Genomic DNA, 17487 nt, shown 5'->3' on the forward strand with positions numbered 1-17487 from the left:
CCCTACGTTTTTGGTCTTGAATCCATCAATTCTGTCTTTGTATTTGTTGTGCTGTTTTGTATGGCTAGGCAATCAGTGTGCAGAATATGGGATTATCATAGTTATTGCTGGTTATAAGTTCAGAGGTGCAACTGGCAGAGCAGAAGTTGGAGTCACCTTCGTAGAGATACTTGACGTTTTGCTGGATTGCACATGCTTGGGATGGAGGTAGTCCCTGCAATTTAAAAAGTACAGAGAGAGCTGCCTGGATATAGTCATCTTGTAGTAGGGCAGATGCTGCCTTCTCCACTGTACAAACCTAATAGTGGATTAGCATATAGAGGGGGAAAGTAGATTATATCTAGTAAAGGATGGGGTCTCCTTTATGTGTAGCCCCTATCTGTACCATGGAATTTCAGAAGCTCATGCTGGGAGCTTGACCCTTGTTACCCTTGCTACTAACAGCCACAAGTTTGATACCACAGGCTGGTTCTACATAGAATCTTGTCAGTATTAAGAAAAGGTATATTCTCAAGTAGTAAATATAATAAAAGAGTATGAGCAACTGAGCGAATGACTGCAAATACAGTGGGTTTAGTTATTATGTGACAACTGTTGACATATGTTTGTAGATGTGCAAGTGAGGCATTCTGCAAAAATTTACATTTCTTAATACTTATAAGAAGCCTGACATTGTATATATCATTTCTTTAAATAAAATTCATAACGCTAGATCCAATTTGATTCATCAGAGGGTCTGTTTTTCCTTCTCCTCTTAATTATTGTGAAAATAGCCTATGTCTGTAGTCAGGCAACCAAGTTCTTGTACCTCTTGATTCCTTCAGGAATTGAGTGAGTATGCCCTTTTCTTCCTCCAGAGAATCATCTAGTATGAGTTGGGAAATTGCCAAGGTCTCCTTGTCTGATGAAGGCTTTTATGAATGTATGGCAACTAGCAGTGCAGGAACCGGACGTGCGCAGACATTTCTGGATGTATCAGGTGGGTAGTAGTCCATCCTTCTGCACTGAAGCATGGTAATACATTGTGCTGGAATGCTTAACAGAGAGCTGTGCCACTCAGAGCCAATAAAATACATTTCAAATTCTAAGTATATTTTTAATAAATGTTTTTTTTTCTTGCCCACGTGCATAAGTGTGCTGATGTTTATTCAGCACAACTCTCTCAGCCTGTCTTCATAGCAGAGGTGCTCCAGCACTCTGATAATATTTGTGGCCCTCCTCTGGACTTCATATGACCATGTCCTCTTTATGTTGGGGGCCCCAGAGCTGGATGCAGTACTCCAGGTGGGGTTTCACCAGAGCAGAACAGAGGGTCGGAATCATCTCCCTTGACCTGCTGGCCGTGCTTCTTCTGATGCAGCCCAGGATGCAATTGGCATTCTGGGCTGCGAGCGCACATTGCTGGCTCATGTAGAACCATCATCAACCAACACCCCCCAAGTCCTTCTCCTCAGGGCTGGGCTCTATCCCTTCATCCCCCAGCCTGTATTGACACTGGGGGTTGCCCTGACCCATATGCAGGAGCCCGCACTTGGCTGTGTTAAACTTCATGAGGTTTGCACAGGCCCACCTCTCCAGCCTGTCCAGGTCCCTCTGGATGGCATCCCTTTCGTCCAGTGTGTTGACTGCACCACATAGCGTGGTGTCATCAACAAACTTGCTCAAGGTGCACTTGATCCCACTGTCCATGTCACCAACAAAGATATTAAACAGCACCTGTCCCAGTACTGACCCCTGAGCAATGCTGCTCATCATTGGTCTCCACTTGGAGATCGAGCTGTTGACCGCAACTCTTTGAGTGCGATCATCCGGCCAGTTCCTTATCCACCAAGTGGTCCATCAGTCAAATCCATGTCTCTCCCATTTAGAGACAAAGGTGTCATGCGGGATGGTGTCAAATGCTTTACACAAGTCCAGGTGGATGATTCCAGTTGCTCTTCCCTTATCCATCAATGCTGTAACACTGTCATAGAAGGCCACCAAATTTGTCAGGCACAACTTGCCCTTAATGAAGCCATGTTGGCTGTCATCAATCACATCCTATGTTCCTAAATGTTCGTCCTGTATTCCTAAAAATGTTCCTAACTTCATAAAAATTTCAATTTAAAGTATAACTAGTTATAAATCTAGTCATCCATTTAGTATGAGTTCCTACGCCTTATTTGTTAAAACAGTTTCAAAGCATAAAGCACAGTTATTCCACTTGCTGAGGGTGAGGGAATTTTCCTTATGTAAGTTAATGACCTGTTCAGACGTGGGGCACTAAATGATTATGTCCCATTAATTATTACTGAAACTTAGTTGTGGTAAGAGAGAATCCTTCCTGAAAAGTAAATAGTGTAATCCTGGTCAAGCTTTGGACATAAAAATTTGGAGTGGGAGAAAGAGAGAGAGTAAGTAACGTTGGTCTTCTCTGAAGGCAAATGTAAAGCTATACTGCTTGTGTACCTGTCAGTCTGCTGGGACATGTGGACGTTGGTTATTGCCTGCAGATTATGATGTTGAGAGTTTCTATTGCGGATCAGCTAGAAATGTTTCCCAAAGCAAAATAACAGGCTCTACTTCACAAAATTAATCCTTTTACTCTATTAGAGGATTTCAGTTTAAGTAACTGTAAACCGAGATGGAGAAAACATAAAACTGGGCATGGTATTGAACTGCTTCAGCAGAGTCTTCAGTAGAGTCTTCTGCAGGAAGATGACCTGCGGGAAAAATTAAGAAGAAAAGCTTCTTTATTCATGTGGGTGGGTAGATGAAAACCCTGTCCACACTGTAGCAAATTTTGTTACTTCATTTTTTACAGTTGCGATGCAGTCTGAGGAAAAAGAATTTCTATTTTGAAATAAAAATCTATTCTAGATAGCCTTCTGTTTGTGTTGATCAGATATCTGTCATGCAGAAGTGTAAGCTTTTGCTCTTGATTAGGGAAGTCACTGGAGCTGAGTCAGTTAATTTACAGTGGCGGTGAGGATAGTAGAGCTCAGAACAGCAGTTTGAATTCAGCTTTGGGGTTTCATATAACTGCTTGAAATCAAAGTTGTCTTGTCTTTTATCTCCTGTAGTAGCTAATTCAGGTTAGTTAAACCGGATTATGAATCACAGAATCACAAAGCAATTTAGGTTGGAGGGACCTTTGGAAGATACCTAGTCCAATTCAGAGCTCAAAGCAGAATTCACTTCCAAGCTTGATCACGTTTCTCAGGAACTTGTCCAATCAAAATTTTAATGTCCTCAAGGACAGAGATTTCACAAGTTCAACAGGCTGCCTTCAGTTCTTAACTACTCCCGCTAGGAAAATATTTTGAATGTTTAGTCAGAATTTCCCCAGCTGCATATTATGACCACAGACTCTCATCATGGGTTTTTTTTGCCCCGAGAAGACTCCAACTCTGTATTCTCTAAAACAACCCACTCAGTGTTGAAGAGGGTGACTATATATCCCTTCACCTTCTCTTTTCCAGGCAAAGAGGTTCCTCTCACTGCAGTATGAGAAAATTCAAAGAAACCACTGTGATATCATTGATTCCATGAAAGGCAAAGTTTGTAGAGAAACAGCACTCTTACACCAACTTGTAAATTTGAGGAGACAAACATCCTTTTAGTCACACAAAGTACTCGAGTAGAATAGAACAGTAACATCAATACTTACCCAAGTCCTAGCTCTAAAGCACTACTTTATATTTTGGCTACGGAAATCCTTCTGAAGGATGGGGTATTCCCATATGCTTGTTTCAAACCATGTTTTGGAGGACAAGCAGCTGTTATATTCTGCTCCAGAAATTGTGGGCCTAAAGATTCTTGGTCTGGAAGTTGCAACCATCCTCCTCCTCGCAGAGAAAACTGAAAGAGAATCCTAACTTTTTTTTTTTTTTTGATATTCGTAGCACTTGAAATTCAAGAGCAATGAGTGGAAAAATTCCCGTATCCTCTCATTTACAGAGCCCTGAGAGAGTGACTGAGACTGACTCGCTATGTAAACATGAGCCATTAGTTCTGTTTTGAGCCATGAAGAGGATTAGTGAGAGGAAGATGCTTTGAAATCCTTGTGTACAAATATTTGGAGGAAAATTACTTGAAATTTCTTCTTTAAGCAAAGTAAACAATCTTTTCAAGTACTCTTAGTTTGCTCAGCTGACAGACAGTGTATCACAGATAATCCATTTTGTCAACTGCTGTGTGAAAGGTATTGGAACTGTGTCAACATTTTCTAGTTTCAGAAAAAGCAAACACTTGAGTTTGACTTTGTCTTACTAGTATTAAATCTTTAAAATGTCAAATGGCTTGTTAGCTTGGGCAGGCACCTTAACTAAAGTGCCGATAAAGAAGTGCTCTGAATTCAGCTCAGAGTTTGGCTGGGGGATGTGTGTGCACTATTGTGGTAAGCAGCTGGTGTAGTCCAAAAGATGTGCCTGACTGGACTGACGTTCAAAAGATGGGGATTTTAGTCCTTTACTGGCCTTCATCTCTCTATGTTTCTTTACGTAACATACTTGGTGATATGCCTATGGAAAGCATTAGAAGATTTGTCTTTTCTCCTAAACAAACCAAAACCTAAAGTGTAGGGGGAAAACTGTTCTCGGTAAGCAAGTGTACCTTTTCTTGACTCTCCTCTGCATATGTTAAAATACATACTTTTGGTAATAAGGGTGATTGTTGTTAGGGACTGTGTTTATCGGGAAGCAGAGCTGCACACCCAGAATGCAGAGTATATGAGTGATTTATTGCTATAAAGCTGGTGAACCTCATCTGAGGCCCAACATGCAACTTAAATGAGGAGGAGTTATGGCTGGTTCTGAGCTTAGGAGTAACTTTCACCCTTAATAAATAGACTTTTTTTATTCTCTCTTATCCTTGCTTTTCTTAGGACAATTGTTTTTTAGTATGTACTGATAAACATTTGGTCTTGCTCTTACAGCTTTTTCTTGCTCTTACAGCTCATTTCTGCTAAAGCATCCCACTCAGAATATTATTCATTGCATTTTTTCAAGAACCAGTTTGGGGAAAACCAAACAGAATACATACATATATATATATATATGTTTTTAATGGGAATGCATAAAGTGATACATTGTGTATTTTTTTTCTCAAGCATTTAAATGTTGCCTCCTTTATCAGTGATATCTCAAGAAAGATCGGGATGACTGCTCCTATTTTAAGCATCTGTGGTTTCAAAGTTTAATTCCAGTACAAAATTATTGCAGCTGCTTTCTTCCAAGAGTGATAGAAGCATACAGATGGGTAGAGTGGAAAGCAAATAATAACAGATAGTGGAAGCTACAACATGAAATATGTACAGATAGAATGGAAAAGATAATGAAATTACCTAAGATTTTAGTGGAAACTGTTAAGGGATAAGTGGCTGCTGCCTAGAGCAGCTCCAGCCTAGGAATTCCTTCTGCCTGGCTGCTAAAGCTCAGCCTGGTACGCCCAGGGACTTGAGGGTCTCTGTCCCAGACCCATGGACACTGCTGCTGCTTTCCTGCTTGCACATTCATTAGTAGTGAAGCTGAGCATGTATCGCAGACACACAGATGACACTGCCACAGCCAGCTCCATAGACAAGGTACTGCCTTCAACAGCAGCCACATGTAGGACTTGCATAAAGCATGGGACAGCCAACTCCCCTCCTCCTCCCCAGCTGGTAAGGATTGATGTTCACTGCTGAGAGCACATACGCATCGCTTTCTAGAGCCACACACACATTTGCAGATGTCCTGAGTACTGGCATGGCTCCTCTGTCCCCCTGATACCCCTGCTCACATCCTGGGCCCTCTTACTTCCTTCTTGGCAGCTGTTCCAGCTTGAAGTTTGCTAACAACAGCACTCTACCCCCTACGCACACCCAGTTTGGGGAAGCTGCAGAATTGTCCGAGATTCTTGCCTGCTCCAGTAGCTGGTACTCAGACCCCAGTCACTCCAGTAGCTGATGCCACAGGCCTGGCGTGCCTACACCCCCTGGTCTAACTGCAGTAGCTGACACCCAGTCCACTCACACTGGTCTGTCATGTAGCTGGCACTTAGTCCTTGCAGGGCACACACAGAGGGAGAGCGAGTGAGGTCACACAGAGAGTTAAAAAAAGATTTAATAAGAAGACAGGACAGACTGTGGTGATGAGGTGAAGGGCTCAGTCAGAGTACTGGCTGGTGAAGTTTTAGGTGCAACAGGCCCCTCTAATGCCCCTTACTGCATACTCCTCCCCGATTCACTTCCCCTGTGTGTTCCTTCATCGGTTTGCTTAGGTCGACAGCTTCCCCCCCATATCTAGGACTCCAGGTTTGTGTCTTTATCAGTTGCAAAGTCTGTGTTGGCCCCTCCTTGAAATGGTGCTTGTAGCTTCTTGGTAGCCCATCAGTTAGCATGATGAAATTTGTTTCTTGTCATTGTCTCTGCTGTTGTTTGTCTGCCAGGTCTGTGTCTCTGTATACTGTGTTTATTACCTCTCCTTTTCCTCATCCCATTTGACAAGGTCATTGATCAGATAAACGTAAGAGAACAGATGCTCTGTCCTTCCATGTTCCCTTATAGGAACTGTCATGGGAAGTACTTAATAATGATGCTTAGAGCTGTTGTTGACTTGGTTTCATCGTTGCTGTAAGAAGAGCTTGCTAGTAATGTGTTTGCTCATGTAAAGCCTGTAAAAATCTAGTGCGTAGCTCAGATTCCACTATGTGTGGTCACACCCCAGACAGAGATCAGAATCTGAGACTTGGTCATGGTCCTGTCTTCCTCCTGTTGCTGTGGTGCTCTGATCTTTTGTTGGCTTTCCTCAGTGCAGGATGAGCTCAAAGAACACAGTGCTACATCCTCTCTTGTACATGATGTGATCTTTCATCCTACTTGATATGATTGTTTGGACCTAAATCGGGTGTGTTCTTGTGATCTAAGCTCCTGTTTGATAGCTTAGCATCAGGGAATGAGGATGCTGCCCTGGGTTCTGTTTCATAGCTTCAGCAATGTGAAATTGAACTAAATATTAAATCAACGTTACTCATTACTACTTTTTTTTTTCCCCCCACGCTGTAGTGTACTTGAAGTTACCAAGAATCCACAAATCAAGCAAAGGTTCCCAAATCTTTCTCTTATGATTTTGTTCTTTATTCTGTTCTTTCTACACAGAGCCTCCACCCATGATTCAAGTTCCTAATAATGTCACGGTTGTCCCTGGTGAAGGAGCCATCTTGACCTGCCTAACTTTAAGCACAGTGCGTTACAATCTCACCTGGCAGAGAAATGGCAGGGATGTGAGGCTTAAAGAGCCCCTGCGAATAAGGGTGATGAGCAACCTGTCTTTAGAGGTGAAGACTGTAAAGCTCACAGATGCTGGCAAGTACAACTGCATTGCTTCTAACGAGGGTGGATCTACCACAGCATCAGTCTTCCTTACGGTGCAAGGTAACTGCATGTTAAATTTACTCTGCCATGGTTTATATTTTTTTTTATCTTGTAAGCTGTATCTTTCAGTAACTTCTCTATTTTATTTATGCCTGTTAATGAAACTGCTCGGAGACTGACAGAGCATTATGTAGTTCTTCCTATTTTCAAAATGGCAATGGGAGTCACCAAACGGTACTAGCGCTCATTTTGTGAGATGGCATTGAGCTGTGTGTCTCTATGAGTCGTGGTTTGATCCTCCTCCGATAACTGCCAATTTAATTGCTGTAAGTGAATGGAGCCTGAGGTAGTTTTGCTGTTAGCATCTCCTAAAGAGTAGAGCACAGAAATAGCTACACATGTGCACACACTACTCCCCAATATTTGTATCCATCCTCTACTTTAAGAAAAATTACAGGCTGGCTATGTGGATTATTTTTAATAACTATAACTATATAGGTGTGACTAAATTGATAAAAGTTTCTGTGTTCATCTGGATTATTTTGTATCTCTTTATAAAGGAATAGTACTTCAAAGTTTCTGTGTGCTAAGTTATTGTATCTATTTTATAGTGCTAATCAATACAAGCTAAGAACTAATGACAATTTTATGAAGGGCTAGATTTTATGAAGGCAAGGGCTTAAAAAATATGTCATAACTGAAAAAGACGACATGGTTGAGACCAAACAAGGTCTACATCTGTGCTGTTGCTTCGTACCAGCAACAAATTTAAAAAAAAAATGTATAAGAGCAGTAACTTGTCTTAGAGTGAATCCTTTTAAAATTTGAAAGTACTGCAAGTTTTAATCTGTTTGTGTTTGTCCTGTGGAGGTTTGAACCATTGGTTCCTAACTGTGCCTGTCTGTGGGTAAGAAGTGATAGAACTCAAAATGTTTTAAAAAGAAAACTCTTCTGTCTACTTGTACATGACTCTGGTAGGATTTCTGCTTGCTGATGATTCTGCGCAGAGTGGGTAGCTTCATTAACTTTGCTGCTGTAATTGCTAGTACTTTGTTAACTGCTGGAGAATTTAGAATTACGGAAAAAAGAAAAATTCCATGGAGTTGCTTGCCTTTAGGTGGTCCAAAACAGAGAAAGGTCAGAAGTGGAGTTGTGACACTTACTAATGGGATGTAGTTTTTCTTATAGGAAGAGCATATTGGTTTACCAAGGTGGAATAACTAGGTGTGCAATGAATTATGTAGGACCTATTATGAAATACAGCAGAATGAAGTGTTTCTTCATTGATCTGTTTGAATTACCTTTAGATAGCTACAGCAGAGTTATAACTGTTAAATTTCTAGCCATGAAAAAACATCAACTCCCATACGTTTGGAAAACTTAGTTTTAAATTCTACATGATTTTTCCATCAAGACACTCATTCAAGCATGTCAAAGGCAGCAAGAGAAGTGCCTCCCTTCTCCATAGGGAGGAGGTTTTCCTCCCTAATGTCTGTAGACCAGCTGGGAGCTTTAAGACAATGACCAAATTACTTCTGGCAGTTTTTTTGTAGTAAAGCTAGAGAACTTTACTGCTGCCGCAGCAGAATATTGAGTTTCAAATCACTCATATATGTAGAATGATTATATCAAATAGTTGAGAATTACGGTTTGTCTGGTACTGGTATTGCTAACAGCTTCAAAACACGTCCAAGATAACCCTCTTGGACAGTTTAGACAAGCTTAGTTGAGAGTCTGAGTTGTGTTTTCTTTCATTTCTGATTTAAGATGCCTAGAACTGAATAAATATGTAGGAAGTGCTAAGCTGCAGCTGAATTTGGATTTCTGCAGTAGTGTCTGTCTCTCTTTGTTTTGACAAAGTAGTCTGCTGCCCACATTTCAAATGGCTATATGCAGAAGCTGAATGGTACCAGGATGGTTGTATACACTATTGTTTGTGATCATTTTAGCTTGCTTGGACAAAATTATTACTATCAGATTTCTGGAGGTACTTTGGTGTGTGATTATCATGTACAGCTCATAGTGCTTGTTAGGATCTAGAGTAGTATTCAAAAGAACAGTTTATATTTGGCAGCAACAGAGTAAAGGGTGGCTCTATGTAAGAAGCAAAAGCTTTATAATTTGTCATTATTAACATTGTGAAGAAGGAAATTTGAAGTCCTGTTAATAGTTTGAGATGGTTCGTGCTTTGTGTAGTTGCAGTAATTCAGAATGTCAAATTAAATTCATATTGAAGCCCTTTATTATTGTTGGGACAGTTCCATATAGATCTCTGAATTTTGGATCATAAGAGAATAAACATTGCTTTCATCCCCATTTTCTTTCTGGAGTGGGAGTTAAGGCAGAGAACAAATTTTGGTAGCTCTAAAAATAACCCAGCATCTGCTTTATATGCTTAAGTGGATTGTAGTAAACCCTTGTTTTGAAAGCTTTCAGTTGGATGCTGCTGTTTCTGAAAGAGAACATTCATCTGATTTTTGTGCCAGCAGCTGTACAAATACAGACTGAAATCTTGAATGAGTTGACTTTTTCCTCCCGTTGCGTGTTCTGTGATAAGGAGAACATACTATACTAAGTCACTCATTGTTCCATGTTAATACTGAGCACAGATAGATGCAGATGCTGTTTATAACTTGTGCCTGTTTGTGGACTGTCGGTATACTGCTCAGAGTAGTCTGAAAGGTCAATGAATGCGGTTTTATAAATTTCAAGGGGTGTGAGCTCTCAAGGCTTCTCAGATTGATTGGTGCTTATTGAATGCTATGACTGACTTTTAAAGTACATGCTCATCTTTGGACATCATTAAATGGTGGCTATATAATGTGAATTGCTCAAGCTTCCCAACAGATTGTGTGGAAATATAAATGAGTTTGTAAGGGAAGCTACTTTTTCAGATGCTTCGTATAATTTCTCAGAAGCCTGGAGGAGCGTATTGCAGCTATGTGAGGCTAGACATTGGCCAGGAGTGTGAAATGTTAATGATCTTATAAATTTTAAAATTATATATTTCCCACTGACAAGGGAAAATCCATGAGCATGTAAACTTTTTCTTTCCAGTTTGTTATGGTATTGTAGGCAAAATATGAGTTTGCTATATGCATATTTATCAGGTTGAACTAATATAGCATGTTTTGGTAGCTTGATGTTTTGTTCCCGATGTTTTCATACATGTAAGTAATATTGATTGAGGGGAGATTTTGAATAATTCAGGCTTCTTTTTTTTTAATTTAAATGACAGGCATGATGAAGAGATTGATTTGTGGTGGGTTTTTTTTTGTTTCCTCCCCTCTCCAAGAATTTCAAATACACAATTAAAACCCAGATCCCTGAAATCTGGGTGATGCTAAATGTGATTTTATGGTGGTCTTGATTTTGCCTGTTTTCTGGTGTAATTAAGAGCAGACAATGAGGCACTTTTTTTTTAATGCTTGCAACTGTCTTTTGCCTCTACAACACAGCTGTATAGTACATAGAAACTTTTATGGGTTTTGCTTGTGTTTATGTTGGCGATTAGTAGAGAAGTTTGAGTTTAGTAATCTCAGCATATGATGAATTCCGGCAGTAGATTAACAAGAAGTGAGGCCAACACTGAACATTTGTCTTATTGGGAACGATGTAAAGTAATCAAGTGCCAGCTGCTATGCATTGAGCTCACTGAGGAACACCATGCAGGCAGCATATTATACTGATGTATTTCTTTATCTTAATGTACAGGAAGAATAAAGTCGTACACACTAGTTCTGTAGTTACTGTTCTGTCCATAGCATGGTGGATTTCCATTACCTGCTTATTTACTGAACATTTAAAAATGTTATCACCACTGTCTGTTATCACCATCACAGCTGGAAGTATTTTTAGCATCTCTTTACAAGTTGCACTGTTAAATAATTCAGAGTGATCTATGCTTGTAGCTAAGTTAGCACCTAAGCCACACCTGCAAGAAATAAACATACATATTATGTGTTCCACCTGTCCATGTAAGAAATAAAGTGTATGTTTGACTTTGGGCATTGAAGAATTGTCACCGGTGTAATAACAGTCTGCTAAGTGATCTTTTGTCAAGCCAACACGTGACAAGAGTACTATCCTATTGTATAAATGGAGTCAACTACATCAGACATGCAGTGAGGAATAGCGCGACCTATTAGCCTGACAAGATGCAAGTGTGCTGTCTACCGTAGGGTACTGATGTGGGCGCTTACCAGCCAACTAATAACTTGAAATCCAGATTGGAAAAAAAGTTGCCCAGGAGACAATATATGTGACTTGGCTCAACCAAAGCAATGGTAGTTCTCAGGTACAACCCAGACAAGGAGCAGAAACCAGAACTGAATGAACACAATAGGACTTTCAGCATGAATGTGCTTATATCTGGAATAATTCCAGGAGAGTGACTGCCTACATGGACAAAATTACCTCCTAGGCATAACCCAGTGCTCTGTTCTCTGAATTTCCTCTGCTCTTTTCTCTGAAAAGAGATAATACAGAAATAAACATCATAATACATTCACTTAGATGCATGGATACACACTGTAATAACAGTCAAGGAGAAATTTGTTATACTGTACTGAGTTCTTTAATCACAAAGAAAACAAGAAAGGGAATAAAACTGAAGTATTACTGCTTTACTTGCTATTCCAGATTTAGAAAATGAATTAAATGCAAGGTGTCTGTCCTAAAGAATGAAAAGCAGTTTAGTGTCTTTTGTGCTTCTTTCTAGGCTGTTATTTGGAACTGTCTGAGAACACCAGTTGATGTTTTTTCCAGGCTACATATTTTAAAGTTAATACCTCAAATCTGTTATCACTGTGACACTTCCACCCCTGTTAGAGCAGGAAGTAAAAAAGCTGAACTCTCAGCAATGTTCTTTGATGTGAAAGTCAGTATTCTTTGAAAGAAAGCGAGCTGAATCAGTACATATCCTAGGTGTTAATTATCATTCACAGCAGGCTCAATGATAGTCATTAAGCTGTTTTTCAGAAACTAGCCTCTTGCACAGGAAATGCAGGTTAGCAGAAAGGTCAGGAATTGCCTGAGCAGCCTCTCTGGAGTTCTCTGCCACTCAAGAAAATTAATGAGCATCCCCAAGGTCATTTGTCTTCTCCACACAGCCACCATTTGTAAGAGGTTCTTTTCTACATTCAATGGAAGGGAACTAATGGGGAAAAACTTGTTTGCCTTATTGTACCAGTCACTCTTAGGGCCTGATTTCATGAGTTAGCCTGACTTTATTGTTTGGGAGGTTTCTTTGGATAACGTTCCCTGGGTGAGATCCTCTACAGATCAGTACAAAATCAGGACAAACAAAGCGCTCTCATTCAGCTAGAAATAGCTTTACGTTTTCTGTGTCTTTTAGATAATCTGTCACAAATGAAACTAAATAAGTCATGATTAAGCTTTTGTAATTTTTTTGTAGTATTCAGATTATACATTGTAGGCAAAGAATTTAAGTCCTAACTTGATGAAAGATAAAAAAATAGGGCATTAAAGAAAACAGGAAATTGGTGTCATGCATCTTAATTTCTGTCATTTGATTTCTTGCTCATTATTTTATTGCTGCTTTCTCACAGAAAATGTAGGCCTTTAGAAGGATTTCTAAGAGGAGTTTTGAAGGAGTGGAACCGTAACATGTTTAGAAATCAGTACTTCTAGGTGTCTTCTGACCTACCCAAACCTCTGATTCAAGGCAATATACCATGTGGATCTCTTGGAAACTAGCTTCTTGCAGGATCTCTGTTACTGCAACAGTCAATAAAAAGCACAAGGAAATCATTAATTAAACTATTAAGTATTGTACTTGTAGCTATAGGAAAGGTGTTGGATTGGCGACCCTTCCAATACGTAGGAGCATAAACAAGTTCAAATTACATTTCAGTAAAAGTGAACTGTCTCTCTATCACGTGAAGATGTGGACACATTCCCTGAGGAAAACTCACCAAGTTCGAGAGGTCGAAGTCACCTATTTCCCTTTCTGTAAAGTACCGTTTTCCCAAGATGATGTTTCTTTATCTACAGCATGGCAACCCTGCTCTGCTGGAGCAGAAAGCCTGATGTTTTCATTTTCATTTACGAAGGTGTTCACCAAGTTTTTTTTCCTAAGGCTACCAACTTTCAGGGCTGAGCACAAACCCAGGGTAGGGACATGAGGAGGAAGGAGCCCATTTCCTTCCGCAGGTCTTTCTCTTGCAGAGAGGTCATTGTAAAGGCCAGGCAAGCGGTATGTATGGTGTCAGATGCTTTCTTTATGGCCTCTTGTTCACAGCAAGTGAATACTTACCGTGTGCTTAATTTTTTCTGGTAGAGTCTGTATACTATCAGTGAATGCCAAGTTACACAGACGTGCAAGGAGGTTAAGAAAAACAACTTTGGTGAGAAGACTCTTTGACTGTAGTGCTTATCTGCGTGTCTTTTGGGAAGAAGTTCTTTTGGCTACAGAGGGAAAAATGTGTGGTCCTTCCCCTGTTGCCTTTCACAGAACACTTAGTGCTGGGGTGGATGCTGCATAGTGTATCACAGCAGATCAACTTGTTCTATCGTGCGATAACAAAGAGTGCTGTTGGCATTGGTGAAATTGCAGCTTCTGCATACTCCCTGGATGAACAATAAGAAGATCCCAGTAATGCTACCCCTCCACCCTGTAGAAGTTAAATTTGTGCTTGGAAGCTACGTGGTGCATCTCATTTTTATGAGTTGCTTTTGCAACTATGAATGCTACTGCTGTATATTGTTTACCTGAGCTAATGCATAAGCAGTTATGGAAACAGATGCTTCTGTGGTTCGTTGTGCAGCGTCGCCTTTGAGGAGTGCCAGGGCAAGGGATGATGCAGGACGGCACACCCTGTGCTTCTGCATGGTGGAGGGTGGATTGGGAAGGATGTCAGTGGGAACTTGGCAGCTAAGCCAGACAGCTGGCAAGTGAATGAAGCAAGATATAATAATGTCCAACTACAATATTCTTTTTTAATTAGGTTCACTTGGTTGATGCCAAAAGTACAGATGAATGTGAGTGGCTGATTAAGCCTGAAGGCTACTTTTTGTTTATCCTTATTGAATGTTTTGATCTTTATTTACGCTGTAAGAAATCTGTTCTCAGCTTGCTATTCAAACAGGAGCCTTTGTCAGTTTTTCTGTTTATGTGCAATTTTTCTTCTACACTTCTTTCATTTGGCTTGTGAACAAAAGTATAAAATTGAGTTGAATATTAATTCTAATGCATGTTGTTAAAATGCAATTTCAACTTAATAGAAATCAGATGAATGGAGAGGATTCATTTTGCGAATGTAGTGACAGGTTATGTGTATTTGTGTTATTATTTCGTAACATGGGATATAACGTGAATTCTGTGCTTGATCTGACATCAAAGTGGAAATCTACGGTCTGGGAGGAATTCTTCATAACCCCAGTCTTCTGTCTCACTTACTGACATATGTTAGTAGCTATCATAATCGTAGAGTTGGATATTTTCCCCCCTGTGCTTTCCCAGTATGCACTCTTGATGCTAATGTAGGTTTTAGACGTTTTGAGATCAAAGCCGTTCACTTCCATTATATGTTTCCACGTGGAAAAGCTAAGGCATATCCATAAAACTCACAGTAACACAAGAATTTGTAGACATCACTGTGGTCACTCAGGACTTTGGTTTGAAGAGAATGAATTTTTCACACCAACATGACAGTTCCTGTGTTACTAAAAGGAGGACTTTGTTATACACATCTGCTCTTGCAGTGTCTTGGTAGTTAGAAGCCCAAGGGGGTCGATTCAGACCCTTTTAATTGATGCTAACAAGAATGCGTTGTAACTATAGAGAACTGCTAGTGAACAGGCTGGACGCAGGCATGGGGCTCCATCTATTCTCTGCTAGTATCTGTGTGTATGTAGCAGGGTCTGGATGTTTACTGCAAGGTCTTGAGGAAGTGAAATTCTACAAAAATCAAACCCTTGTAAGAATTTGCAACAAACATGCACACTGCTGCAGTGGTTGCATGGTGGTTTTTTGATCTAGGTACATTTAAAGAGTTGTTCTTATTTAGCCTTGTTAATGCATTACTTGTCAGGTGAATAGTTTGAATCATTCGGTTTTCCAAAAATGCTCATAGTGTAAAGGCAAAAAAGAATCTTTGTGCTGCATAAAAATATTGATACTTTACAAGTAATGGCTCAGTCAAATATCATCTGCTGGGTCACTTTGCAGAAAAGTTTGTGTTAAAAAAGGAAAAAAAAAAATAATGAAAAAGCATTGGCAATAAGTCTGTTTTTTACTAATAAAGGGTAATAAGAGGGTTTTTTATGTTGTATGAAATAAAAATTTGGTATTTGCTTTCCCCTTTTCACGCTAAGTTTAACTGCTTCAAACTGTTTTAATGAATATTAGGGCCAAAGATGGTTACAAGTGTGAATGCTTCAGACCCTGAAATTTTCACACCAACCCTCTTTCTCTTTAGAAGCTTTACATGTGATCTCTGTTGTTTAGAAGGTTTTATTCTACAGCCTTGAATGGGATTGGCACTGTAAGGAGCTTGTGCTTCTCCTGTCCATATACAAACTTTTCCCCTATGACACAAAGACCAAAGCAAAAGAAATCAAGTTGAAATGTCATACAAGAAAGCCTGCTCTGCATGTCTGCCTGGTTGCTGGCCTTTGAGCAAGAAAACAAGGTAGTTAATTAGTGGCAAGTGTGGTCTCACTGGTACTCAAGCTACCAGGTAGAATAACGGCTGTCTATATTAACTTTTTTCGATTAATTTCATTGATTATATGTTAAATACAAGTATTTCTTCCACCTTCTTCTCACCTGATAATATCATTGTGTGAGAATAACTGCATGGGCAATGGTGTGTTGCCAAAGCACGATGTGTAACTGCCATTTGAGACAAACAGTTTCCTAATATCAACACAAGAGGAGGCCTTCCTGAAGACCAGAGCACGCAGAACATCTCCCAGTGTCTCTTGGCAGATTATAAAACAAAATAAAAATAGCTGAGAAAGCTGTGCGCATCATGAATCACTTGAGGACAGTTCTGTAACTTGCATCCATTTCTTGCCTCTCCCTGCCCCCCTGTATCTGGATTTGATCCTAGTACTTCTGGAACTATGGCTCTGCCTTCTCCTGGTGCCTTTCTTCTAGGACCTCAGAGATTTCAGAGCTGTGATGAAACATGGGAGGGACTTTTCAGGACCCTGCAGCCTTTTGTTAAATCTACAAGTAAAAAACTAATGAGCTTGGGGAAGGTTAATGGATATAAATTTAAGAAAGGAAATGATAAGGCATTATATGCATCTGTGTTTACAGTTTTGCAACTGTGTGCAAATCAGTTGCTGATTATTATTTAATTTATTCCTTGTCTTTGGCAGTACAGCTGTGTGGTTTTGTGTACACTTTTACTTACAGAACTCAGAATCCTTTATAAGCTCACATGTCTAGTTAATGACTGAAAACAGTCATCAAATCCTGGAAATAATTGTTCTGCCCCCCAGAGCACCAGGTGCCATACTCCATCAAAAAGCCTTCCTCAAAACAGCAATTACAGTTCTCTTTCAAAGAGTGGTTTTATGTGCTTAATAGGGGCATGCATATAAGTTTGCATGAAATGCTAACATGTAAATTATTCTTGAAACTCAAACAGAAAACATAGTGCAAATATTTTAAATTAAAGTATACTAAAAAAGTTAAATGAAAGTTATGTCCATGACTTGCATGCTGGTGTCACTACTAATTATATAGAATCATAGAATGGTTTAGGTTGGAAAGGACCTTGAAGATCATCGAATTCCAACCTCCCTGCCATGGGCAGGGACACCTCCGACTAGACCAGGTTGCCCAAGGCCACGTCCAGCCTGGCGTTGAACACCTCCAGGGATGGGGCCTCAACAACTTCTCTGGGCAACCTGTTCCAGTGTCTTACAACCATCAAAGTGAAAAACTTCTTCCTAATGTTTAATCTAAACCTGCCCTCTTCCAGTTTAAAGCCATTCCCCCTCGTCCTGTCACTACATGCCCTAGTAAAAAGTCCTTCCCCAGCTCTCCTGTAGGCCCCCTTTAGGTACTGGAAGGCCGCAATAAGATCTCCCCGGAGCCTTCTCTTCTCCAGGCTGAACAGCCCCAACTCTTTCAGCCTCTCCTCATAGGAGAGGTGCTCCAGCCCTCGGATCATCCT

The 17487-nt window shown here is 40.1% G+C and overlaps 1 protein-coding gene across 1 annotated transcript in view; it reads left to right on the top strand.

The window, feature by feature from the left end:
- The window catches only part of HMCN1 (hemicentin 1), a 214230-nt gene that overhangs the window by 70692 nt on the left and 126051 nt on the right, over positions 1 to 17487 (top strand). Inside the window, exons 11-12 of the mRNA XM_009884504.1 lie at positions 858 to 979; positions 7118 to 7393. Coding sequence (XP_009882806.1) covers positions 858 to 979; positions 7118 to 7393 — 398 coding nt within the window. The remainder of the gene's footprint in view (positions 1 to 857; positions 980 to 7117; positions 7394 to 17487) is intronic.

The sequence above is a fragment of the Charadrius vociferus genome, unplaced genomic scaffold, assembly GCF_000708025.1.
Source record: "Charadrius vociferus isolate BGI_N301 unplaced genomic scaffold, ASM70802v2 scaffold220, whole genome shotgun sequence".
NCBI classification, from domain to species: domain Eukaryota; kingdom Metazoa; phylum Chordata; class Aves; order Charadriiformes; family Charadriidae; genus Charadrius; species Charadrius vociferus.